The 12,414-nt window shown below is 41.8% G+C and overlaps 1 protein-coding gene across 1 annotated transcript in view; it reads right to left on the bottom strand.

The window, feature by feature from the left end:
• Window positions 1-11,141: 11,141 nt before the first annotated feature.
• LOC310874401 (putative methyltransferase-like protein 24) overlaps window positions 11,142-12,414 on the bottom strand; it is a gene marked incomplete at both ends in the record, with an annotated part of 18,073 nt that continues 16,800 nt past the window's right edge. Inside the window, one exon of the mRNA XM_083787179.1 lies at window positions 11,142-11,495. Coding sequence (XP_083643305.1) covers window positions 11,142-11,495 — 354 coding nt within the window. The remainder of the gene's footprint in view (window positions 11,496-12,414) is intronic.

Below are 12,414 nucleotides of genomic sequence, written 5' to 3'. Positions count from 1 at the left end.
ACATGCATTAAGTATACGGACCCCCATTTAATGGCATTCTATCTCTGGGACCCCCAATTCATATTGTAAAATCAATGTTAATTTAACTCTGATGGTCCATTTGGTTCCATTTGTACACTCTCAGAGTTACAGACCCATAAGGGTCCATTTGGTTCCAAACTATAATTTAGCTGGGGACCCCCTGGAACTCCCTCAAGGACCCCTGGGGGTCCCCGGACCTCACTTTGGGAACCACTGGTTTAGGCTACTTTAGGTAGTGTGTGCCTCCCGCTAGAACAATTGTGCTGACTTTAATATTTCCTGTGTTTTGTTTTGTTCATTATTGTTAAATTCAGTGTTGACGTGTAGGGGCTATTTAGGAAAATAAGGAACAAACTGCGTTCCTTATTGGTTCAATAAGGGACGCATCATATAATTCTCAAATAAGGGACGATTCTGTATTTTAAGGGACGGGTGGCAACCCTAAATTCTAAACACTACAGCATGCAGAGGGGAAGTCATAACAGAACCATCTAAACACTACAACATGCAGAGGAGAAGTCATAACAGAACCAACTAAATACTACAACATGCAGTCATAACAGAACCATCTAAACACTACAGCATGCAGTCATAACAGAACCATCTAAACACTACTCTGTTCACCTCTAGTCGATTATTTATTCAGCCACGGACCACCATTTGAGGCCATTTAGCCTCTCAGACCCATTTGAGCCACTGACCACCATTGTGAGCATAGATAGAGTATATTATGAATAGAGAAAAGGCACCCAGAGGAAACCCTGAGGCCAAATGGACATAGTGGCCGAATGAAGGTATTGCAGCCTGGCCCCAAACACATGAACGCGCTGGTCCGTTGACTATCATTGTGCACGTTCACGACGGCAGCACGCTAGCTAGATAACGAACACGCTAGTTCGTTAGCTAGCTAGCGTACTGCCGTCGTGAACCAGAATGCTCTGTTCCTACTGTGTTGTGTTCATATATGTTACTAACTACATTATAAAACCATGATCCAGTAGCCCAATGGATACCGTCGATGGTATGTGAACAACCGGGCCCGGGTTCACTTCCCAGTCGATGACCGAGTTTATTTTCTTCTTAACAAACACAACTGTTTATTTGCATCAAGTGGTCGAGGTCCTTTATTCATTCGGTATCTGAGCCACGGGACCACCATTTTTAGGCTCAAATACTGAATGAATAATGGACCTCGACGAGAAAAGCTATAACAATTGTGTTAGTTTGGTAAAAAATGAAGCTAAACTCTCAGTCCTCGATGGGGACTCGAACCCGGGCCCTGTTGTCTACAAGGCGCCGAGAGTAACCATTGGGCTACTGGAACACGGTTTTACAGAGCGGCACGAACATAATATATAAACATCACAACAAAGTTATCATATAAAGTGATCACAGATGTTTGAACAACAACAACGTTAAGTATTAAATAACATTTAACGTACCTGCTTGCTGCGGACACGACGACGCCACGGCGGACATGGTGACGTGGCAAAATCAAAACAACACTGAGCAAAACCCCCCTCCACGCGTCTCTTCCGTATTTGAGGGGTTGGCGTCACTTCCTTCCGGGTGTGACGTGAGGCCACGCCCGCGAGTCTTTTGCCGCGTGTTTCTTGTAGTCATATATTATTGTAGTCCTTCTACGTTACATCCGGGTCCCGTCCGCTTCTATAGCTACATATTATTATGATTCTGAACGCGTGAATCTTTTTATTTTTTACAATAACGTTATTTTTCAGAAAGGAAGCCATTGAGGGTTAAAATGTGTCTTAATGCTTCCAACTCGAGTATAATTATTATTAATGTAAACTGTAAAGTGTCCACGACAAAGAAAATGTATGACGTGTAGCTTCCTTGAGCAAGACCCGGAAGCGGGTTACGTCACGGCTTAAATAGTCAATACAGACATGAGTCCCTTTTCTGGCAGCGTCCTCAGTGGTCTAGCGGTCTAGACGCCCGACTTCTTAATACAACTTTATATAACTTCACTGGTTCAAACCCCTTTGATGTTTTTCTCAATCATTGATTCACAATATACCAGAATGCACGTTTAATCATAATACATAAAGCAGACAGCCCTGTGATTAAACCTTCAGCATTACATTACACTGCAACCCCACTGTGGCTAATACCTTTTTATTCACAATGCCAAGTTATTGTACTCCTAATAATATATCATGGTGTAGTCTAGCTCTGGTTTGATTGATTGATTTAAATATTTTATTAATAGTTTGAAGAATTACAGTACATTTCAAGCACAAACTCAATACAAAGACTGTTAACTGTGAGTGGACGACCCAATTAAGCATTACACTTGTTTAAGAGGGTCCACATTGTTCAATTCATCAAAAGTCCACATTGTTCAATTCATCAAAAAACAACATTATTACAAACCTACATTATGTGGGATCCTTTAGCTTACAAACGGAGTGACATTTCTGGCCACAACGTGGGTGTCGCTGGGCTGTGGCGCTGCCAACTGACTTTTGTGTTTCCCTCTGCTTCATGATCACCTTTTAGTTCCTTTATTACAGCGAATCAAAGGTGTGTGAAATACTTCTGTAATTAATGACTTGCTGACTATCTCGCGATTTTAGTGTTCACGCCACATAGGCTATACATTGAAGACCACATAGGCTATAGCCTACATGAAGACCCGACTCCAGCAGCAGAACTGACAGGTAGGCTACAGTACCAAAAAAAAGCCCCATCTTGACCACAGAAACGCCCCTAAAAGACACGGTATCCTACCGTCGGTATACGTGTAACATAGTGTGTATAAATTGGCAGATTTTATTTTTTATTTTGCACGTCACTTTCTGACTTTCCAAAGGAAACGTTTTAATGCCTTATTGCTGTGTTGTTGGTGATTTGTGGATTCGTTTTTAGATCAATCAGGGATCTGTTAATAACTTAATACTGTACTGCAGTCTGCAGTTGTTCCCAAATCCACATTTGTTGAGCCCCCATTAGACCCCCATTAGACACTACTTGATATGTATCAAACAAATTTGGCTAATAATAAATGAATTAACATAATTTCAAACATTAAACCATTTAAACTTCTTCACCTGAACTGAACCAGCTCGGTGAAATAACTCAGTACTCAAAACATGTTAATTGATATCAATTTTACTGCCAATGTCATGTAAATGTACAACGCACAAAATGTATGTCACCATAACCAAACATGTGTTTCTACTTGATAAACCTTATTTATTGGAAGACGGAGCACTTGCAGCATGTATAGATTTTGAGTCTATAATTTTGTTCTAAATACCTGCAAATTGACAAATTGTACATAACTCCTGTACTGGACGCTTTATCGTATAAAGTAAAGAAAATAAAGAACCAGACCACGTGATTAGACAAAAAGTCTCTGCAAGCTGATAAAAAAAAAACAGTTTCTTACCCAAACTTACAAGTGAAACTTCAGTAGTATTTAACCCATTCTGACCTGAGATCAGATTCATACGAGGTTTCCACATGGACACACACTGGTCTGATTAACCCATTCTGACCTGAGATCAGATTCATACGAGGTTTCCACATGGACACACACTGGTCTGATTAACCCATTCTGACCTGAGATCAGATTCATACGAGGTTTCCACATGGACACACACTGGTCTGATTAACACGGTTCTGAATGTGAAAATCTGACATAACATTTCTATGTTCCGCATCTAGAGCCATACTGTAAAATAGATTCCAGCCTCACAAGAACTATGCATACATTTCACCTGGGCTGGTGGTGATTCACATTAAATGCCGGCAAAGCCATCCATCCTTTAATCACTTGAAACATGTGAAATTATCCTTTACAAATGTTCAAAAACAGCCTCACAATGCTGTGTTGTGAGTTTGTAGATCAGCCATTTTTACAATTGAACATTGTTGTGCGACTAAGTGTATATATTATGTAGGACTTAAGAGGTTAATTACAAAATGATGTAACAATAACTGAACGACTTCTACAAACATCTGTCAAAGGCATCACAAACTAGAAAATTCCCGATTTTTCCGGTCAATTTGACATATGGCTCAAGTGCGTACAGCGTACAGTGTGGGAGGTATAAAGCGTCAAAATAAAGACTACTCCAGTGAGAGAATAATAAAGTGTCACAGTTACAAGAGTCTGGTTGCCCATTCGGGCAACCACACTAATTAGTTGTTGTTGCAGGACTATTCGGCTGTCTTTTTTTTAAAATATATAATTAAGTTCACAGTGAAATTCACAGTGATTATAGAAAAAAGGGAATACGTGTACAGTATAGTCCTATATATATATATATATATATATATATATATATATATATATATGTGTATTCCCTTTTTTTCTATAATCACTGTGAATTTGGTTATTTTGTTTATATGCGTGTGTATATTTCTGTAGGCCTATATATGTTTTGATGAATTGAAAATGAAGGGCCCTGATCTGTAATCAAGTCTGGTTTTATCCTCTTATCAGTGTTTGTATTGATTGACCTGTTTGGACTAGTTTGGACTGTACCCATTCTGCAATCTAATACAAATTCCAATCAATGCACTGCATGCATATATCATTGTGTTAACCCATTCTGAACGGGAACCCATTTTGGTGTTAGCATCATGTTATGCTTTAGCTATTTAAAAATAGCAGATCTACAAGCTCATATCGCGCCACCGAGTGGCACGCTACGAGCTTGTAGGTCTGCTATTTTGAAAAATCGAAGAACGACTGACATTTTTAAAATCTGATCTCAGGTCAGAATGGGTTAATCGGACCAGTGTGTGTCCAGTGGAAACCTCGTATGAATCTGATCTCAGGTCAGAATGGTGCATGTTTTTGAGTGGTGCAACCACTCCATGAACAGCAATGTCCCTACGTATGTCCATCACTGTGTCCAGCCGTCCCTACACTGTAAATCCCTGGAACATGTGACGCGTTTAACCCTCTAAGACCCAGCGTTGCTTTTTAGCAACAATTGTATTTTAATTAATTGCGAAATTATTAATATTTTTTTCTGTTCTTTTTTCACCTAAACGTCATCAGTGATGTTCATTGCAATGCCATTTCAATGCCATTGGTCATGATATTTGCATATAAATACCCCCCACAGAGGCTGAAATTCACACAAATTAAAAATGTCTGGACGATTTTGAATTTTTTTTAACCTAAGACTTTTGACCTTTACCCTTATAAAAGTAGGTACAATAATTGTAATATGTTTTTTTGTGATCATTAGAATGTCTAGAACATGTTTTATTCATTATTGTGAAAGATATCCAGCAAATGTAAATTATTAATTTATTATATTATTATATAATTATTGTAAATATTTCATCAAACTTTATTTTTTTTTAAATATTTTTTAGTCTTAGTCCTAGTAGTACAAAGTAGTAGTAAGGTTGAAATCTATTTTTTGCAAGTAGAAATTAATGCGGGTCTTAGAGGTTTAAACCTAAACACCATGTGTGTAATAATAAAATGCCAAATGTTTATTAATGGTCATAAAATATACAGTAGAACACGAGTTCACTCAAACACCTCACGAGAACACCTAGTGTTCAAATTCTAAACACCTATAATATGACTGACTTTGATTGTAAAAACTAAACACGTTTATGTGTTTAAAAAGTGTTACATGCGATTAAACATGTTCTTCTGTTTATAATCTAAACACTTTGACACGTTTAAAAAGTGTTACAAATATGTGTTTAAAACAGTTTATAACCTAAACACTTGGGTTTAGTGTGTATGTTTAGAGTACTAACAGGGGGCACTGTTGCGATGGAGAGGGGCCACTATATCTCCACACTCACTCCAGAGGGGCCACGGTGCATGTCACTGTCGTAGCAAAAATAGCCGATCTACAAGCTCAAAACGTGTCGCACCGCGACGCGTTTTGAGCTTGTAGATCAGCTATTTTTTTTTGCTATATTTTAATTAAAATCCTGAAACAAAACCTTTTTATTTGATTTCAAATGAATTTAGTTATAGTTATGTTAACTTAATAATCCAAACACATTGGACATACAAAAGCGGGTCATGTTTGCATGTTGTGGAATTGTAAACAGCTGAAATAAATAATGTATCAGTATTCTGATATTAATCTGAACCACATTAAGTGAAGGTGGGGGGGGGGCGCATGTGGCCCCCGGGGCCCCCCTTGGGGTCCTTGATGGGTTTCCAGGGGGTCCCCAGAAGAAGAAGAAAAGAAAAAAAGTTAAAAAAAAGTGGCACAATGTCACTTTTCTTTATGAATAAAATGTAATTCTGTCTAAAGTATAACTGTACGTCAAGTATCAGCGCTGGAAGGGGGGTGCGGAGGGTGCTCCAGCACCCCCTGCTGGTGGAGAGGAGAATTTATTTTTTGACATGTCTATCAGAGCGTGCTGAATGCAGAATGCACAGCGAGTGAGTTGACAGATAGACATGATAGTCAGATAAACATGACGAGACAGCAAAAACCTATTGTAGTTTTTCTTTCACCTGCACCAGGTTTAAAGAACCTAACCCAAACAACAACACCATAAGAGTCACATACTGTTATTATGATTAACTCGGTTAACTACGTCCTAAATAAGTCATTATTAGGCCAATTATACCCAAATAAGTCCCTCCCACCCTTCAGCTCCCCCTGGTATAAATACCTTCCAGCGCCCCTGACGTCAAGTATAGGCTATGTTAGCACAATATAACTTACTCCCTGCTCTTCTATTGAGACATTTAGATGGTGTCAACAAAGGTCACGTCTCACCTATAGTCTCGTGTATCCAGACAACTATAACATAATCTCCGAATGCTTTAAAAAAAAAATAGGAATTCAAAAAAGGTATAGCACATCCAAAAATTAAATAAACAAATATTTGCACTCAAAAACATGCACTTTAACACAGTGATATATGCATGCAGTGCATTGATTAGAATTTGTATTAACAGATTGCAGAATGGGTACAGTCCAAACTAGTCCAAACATTTCCATTTCTTTATTGGCGTGCACACATGCACACACACACACACACACACACACACACACACACACACACAGAGACCAAAAAGGAACGCATTTCGGCTATGCAGCCTTCTATCATCAGAGCATCTTCTCATTTAATCTCTGAATGCTATAATTATAGAGTCTGGAACTTCAGCTCCCGAAATCAGAGTAAGGAAGCTGCCATTTCCGTTCACGAAGATATCTTTTAAAATATCTTTAGAGCTTATTTTTTATGTCATTTTCTGCTAAGCAGCAAGCTATTAGATTCTATAGATTCTATTTATATTAGGATAAATGTGTGCGACTGTAAAGACGAAACAGAAGTGGCGAGGAGGCTCCACTTCCACTTTATCGCTTACTCGTGACAGCTCTTCCGTCGCTCCAGACTGTATGACGAAAGCATTAATAGTTTACTCGTGACAGCTCTTCCGTCGCTCCAGACTGTATGACGAAAGCATTAATAGTTTACTCATGGCAGCTCTTCCGTCGCTCCAGACTGTATGACGAAAGCATTAATAGTTTACTCATGGCAGCTCTTCCGTCGCTCCAGACTGTATGACGAAAGCATTAATAGTTTACTCATGACAGCTCTTCCGTTGCTCCAGACTGTATGACAGAAGCATTAATAGTTTACTCGTCGTGACGGCTCTTCCGTTGCTCCAGACTGTATGATGAAAGCATTTGAAAATTGCGAGAGGCAACACCAGACTATCTCTCACCTAGACACGATCTCTAGCCCAACTGGCCTTCAGACTGTATAATAATGCAAATGTACAAGAACTATCTCCCTCACTGCATATAATGGTCCTACAGTATGTTGGCCCCAGCTGGTCTTCTGTGTTTATAATGTTCACCTGTGTCTGTTGTTTTTGTAGTCCTGTTGAAAGAAGGAGATGCCAGCATACAACCTATACCCCATTTTGGGTGGGAACCCCTTTTGGTGTTAGCATTATGTTATGCTTTAGCTATTGAAAAATAGCAGATCTACAAGCTCATAGGGCGCCACTGAGTGGCGCGCTACGAGCTTGTAGGTCTGCTATTTTTGAAGAATCGTGAAAAGTGACATGAAAGTGTTTGAGAACGACTGACATAGAAAAACTGCTTTTTCAAGAAAAACGTCAGGATGTAGAAGACATTTTTAGAACCTGACCTCAGGTCAAAATGGGTTAATGTCCTTAATTTGATAATTTCACATGATTTATTACCACCTCTGACGAGACAGCGGCCAGGTGGGCCTTTCTCGGTGTTGGCCCTCCTGGCCCGAAACACGTCCGATGCCCACTTTATTAGCTTAGAGTCTAGACCAGAGGTGGGCAACTGTGACGATGGAGAGAGAGCCACTGTATTTCCACACTCACTCCAGAGGGGCGATTGCATATTACCGTCGTAGCCGATCTACAAGCTCAAAACGTGTCCCACTACGACGCGTTTTGAGCAAGTAGATCGGCTATATTTTTGCTATATTTGAATTGAAATACTGAATTATTTTTAAAATAAATTAGAATCTTGATAAGTAACCTTTTCATTGATTTTCAAATCGATTTAGTTATGATAACTTTTTATGAACTAGATACAAATTGTACAGAAAAATACAATACTACGAATACTAGTCATTAGCCGCCAGTTGCCCCCCCCCCCCTGTCTAGACCATTGTAAAAAACAAGTTTAACAGGAAACTGTGTTCAAATCCGGGGGAAGAAGAGAAAGTGGAAATGTAAAGTTACAGTACATAGTGGCAACTTTAAATACAAATCATAATAAATAAATAGCAATATATATTCTACAGTACACATCTCCTGACTCTAGATCTGGACTGTGGGGTTATAAAAATACAATTTTAACTCCGTTATTTCCCCAACATATTTATTAGCAGCTTTGTGTATATAACATTGTTTTCCAGAACAGGATATACGCGTCGTCATCATCATCATCATCATCTGTCACCTGGCTATAGCCAGGGTGTCTTTGAGAGGCAGAGTGGTAATACCAACTGCTAGCAAAAGAAAAACATTGAAATCTATATAGTCTACGCAGGAGGAGGAGGAGGAGGAGATCTTGTATTTCAATATGTATTTAATCCATTTTGGGTGGGAACCCCTTTAGCGTTATGTTATAATATAGCTATTGGAAAAATAGCAGATCTACAAGCTCGTAGCGCGCCACCGAGTGGCGCGCTACGAGCTTGTAGGTCTGCTATTTTTTGAAAAACCGAAGAACGACTGACATATAGAAACATAGCTTTTTCAGAAAACTGTCATTTGTCACAAACAGACATTTTTAGAATCTGATCTCAGGTCAGAATGGGTTAATGCACAGTTTTACATTATTCATGGTAGCGCCGGTGTGTGTGTGTGTGTGTGTGTGTGTGTGTGCGCGCGTGCGTGTGTGTGTGTGTGTGTGTGTGATGAAATTGGACCGTTGCGGAAAAGGACACCAGGGAAAGTGAACATTAGTGGCTAATGTAGTGTCTCAGTTTACAAACAGTCGCCACTATTGTACAATTTACAATGTAGGCATTTATCAGACGCTCTTAATCCAGAGCGATTTACATTAAGCAAGAACAAAAAGCATGGGAATACATCACATAAAAACATTTATCATGAAACATGCGTAAGCTAAGAACGTAACAGTGGAATATCTATATGATGAAACTATACATACACTATACATGTATATAAACTATACATATTTACTACTATGCTATACATATGTACAGCATAGTAGTAAATATGTATAGTTTATATTGTAGTGTATTGTAGTACACTAAAATGTTTAGGCCACTTGAAAGTGAAATGCAGTTTTTGTTTTGTTGTTGTTTGTTTCTTGTTTATCTAGGAATTGTATTGTTTTGTCTTGTTTTGTTTTGTCTGGTTGAATTGTTTGTAAATAAAGTGTCTTTATGTATGAAGTGTATTTAGTGAATTGCGGAGCCCGTTGAAAACGAGATGACAAATGAGTCTGTAACGTTTTAGACTCACTCTAGGATTGCATGGCAACAAATAATCTTGTACAGTACGTACAGTACCCAAAGTAAAGTATTAAGTAAGATTATAAAAGTGTTCATTCCTTGGCGTCAGTGAAGGTACAGTATTTACCCTAGTGGTATCGCACCAGTAAAGTGTTTATCAGAGCGGAGAGCACGGTTTGGCCAAGCTTATACTGTTTTGGTATTAATGATAAATCACGCAAGCAAAGCCAATTAAACCCTATTATCGGCGGGTCTGTCACCACCTTTCCTGCAGGATCAGGGCACACTTTGGAACATCTTGAAAGCATTTGGCAGCCCACCCAGCGGCCCACCCAGCGCTACGAGCTTGTAGATCTGCTATTTTTGAAAAATCGTGAAAATGTGGCGCAAATCTTTGAATATATATTCTTTCAGAGCGAACGTCTTTTTTTTTTTTTTTTTCAGATATTTTTTTGCGGCTTACGCCTTTTATTGATTTTTGAAGGGACAGACAGTAGGCTGACAGGAAACGGGAGAGAGATGGGGGGATGACATGCAGTAAAGGCCGTGTCGGGTCCGGGAGTCGAACCCGCGGCACACTGCGACTGGATTACCAGTCCGGTGCCCAGACCGTTACGCTACGGCCTGGGCCAGAGCGAAAGTCTTTAACTCAAATCTTTGCTTCTTTGCTTCCTTCCACGCGCTACGTCCAACCAGGGAAACTCCCCCCTGTCAGGTGTAAAGGAGCAACTTGGACACTCAGGCATGAAGGAAGCATGAGTTCAAGTCCGTTGCTCTCCCCAGGTTGGTGGAGGGTGTGTAGAGCCCAGGATCACATTAGATAATTGACACAGGGGTGAAAAATGGGTTACAAAATTGTGGGATAAAAAAATATATAAAAAAATAAATAATAATAATCGTCCTCCTCAGGTCTAAATGGGTTTATCCCATTCTGAACGGGAACCCATTTTGGTGTTAGCATCATGCTATGCTTTAGCTATTGAAAAATAGCAGACCTACAAGCTCGTAGCGCGCCACCGAGTGGTGCGCTATGAGCTTGTAGGTCTGCTATTTTTGAAAAATCGAAGAACGACTGACATATAGAAACACAGCTTTTTCAGAAAACTGTCAGGATGTAGAAGACATTTTTTATAGAATCTGATCTCAGGTCAGAACGGGGGTCTCTATAATCATCATGTGACGTTGACCCAGCTGAGCGTGTAGGCTCCGTGCGCGCGGCCCTCCATGGGCCTCTTCAGGACGTTGTCCCGTCCCGCGGCGGAGACGCCGGCGCCTGTGGCGGCGGGCGCGCTGTGGACCAGCCGTAGCCCCGCCCCCCAGAGGCCGCGCAGCACGCTGAACCAGTAGCGCAGCACGGCGCGGTCCGTGGCGCCCGGCACCTCGAAGCCCGCCCACTGCAGGTGGACCCGGGCCACCAGGTGGCGCACCCCACCCCCTCCCCCCCCGCCCTGCACCGTGCCCAGCTCCAGCCAGTTCTGGAACACCCGCCACTCAGCGCTGAGGAGGTCCGCATACAGGAAGTCCACCTGATATGGGGGGGGGAGGGGGAGAGGGGGGGGGAGGGGGGGGGGGGAGAGAGGGGGGGGGGGGGAGGGAGGGGGGAGGGAGAGGGAGGGGGAGGGGGAGGGGGGGGGAGGAATGGGGGGAGAGAGAGGGGGAGAGAGAGGGAGGGAGGGGAGAGAGAGAGGGAGGGGGGAGAGAGAGAGAGGGAGGGGAGAGAGAGAGGGAGGGGGGAGAGAGAGAGAGGGAGGGGAGAGAGAGAGAGGGAGGGGAGAGAGAGAGGGAGGGGGGAGAGAGAGAGAGGGAGGGGAGAGAGAGAGGGAGGGGGGAGAGAGAGAGAGGGAGGGGAGAGAGAGAGGGAGGGGGGAGAGAGAGAGAGGGAGGGGAGAGAGAGAGGGAGGGGGGAGAGAGAGAGAGGGAGGGGAGAGAGAGAGGGAGGGGGGAGAGAGAGAGAGGGAGGGGAGAGAGAGAGGGAGGGGGGAGAGAGAGAGAGGGAGGGGAGAGAGAGAGGGAGGGGGGAGAGAGAGAGAGGGAGGGGAGAGAGAGAGGGAGGGAGGGGGGAGAGAGAGGGAGGGGGGGAGAGAGAGAGAGGGAGGGGAGAGAGAGGGAGGAGGGAGGGGAGAGAGAGGGAGGGGAGAGAGAGAGAGAGTGTTAATTTTGACAGCAAATTTTGATTTGGTTTTAGCCTGATTTTACACTTGGTTGCATGCTGAAAATATCCGATCTACAAGCTCACAACATGCTACACATTGTGAGCTTGTAGATCAGCTATTTTCAGCAAGTGAAAATAACAGCCATTACGGCGGCATCAAGGCCCGCCAAAATACATTTTGTTCGACTAAATGATTTAGTCGACTAAAAATCTTATATTCAGTCGACTAAAACTAGACCAACAGTAACACTGAAACATGCATTCCAGGTGACCAAAATGTGACTAAAACTAAA

Source organism: Protomyctophum parallelum (assembly GCF_964188405.1).
Source record: "Protomyctophum parallelum genome assembly, chromosome: 1".
Classification (NCBI taxonomy): domain Eukaryota; kingdom Metazoa; phylum Chordata; class Actinopteri; order Myctophiformes; family Myctophidae; genus Protomyctophum; species Protomyctophum parallelum.
This window is presented reverse-complemented; position numbering and strand designations above follow the sequence as displayed.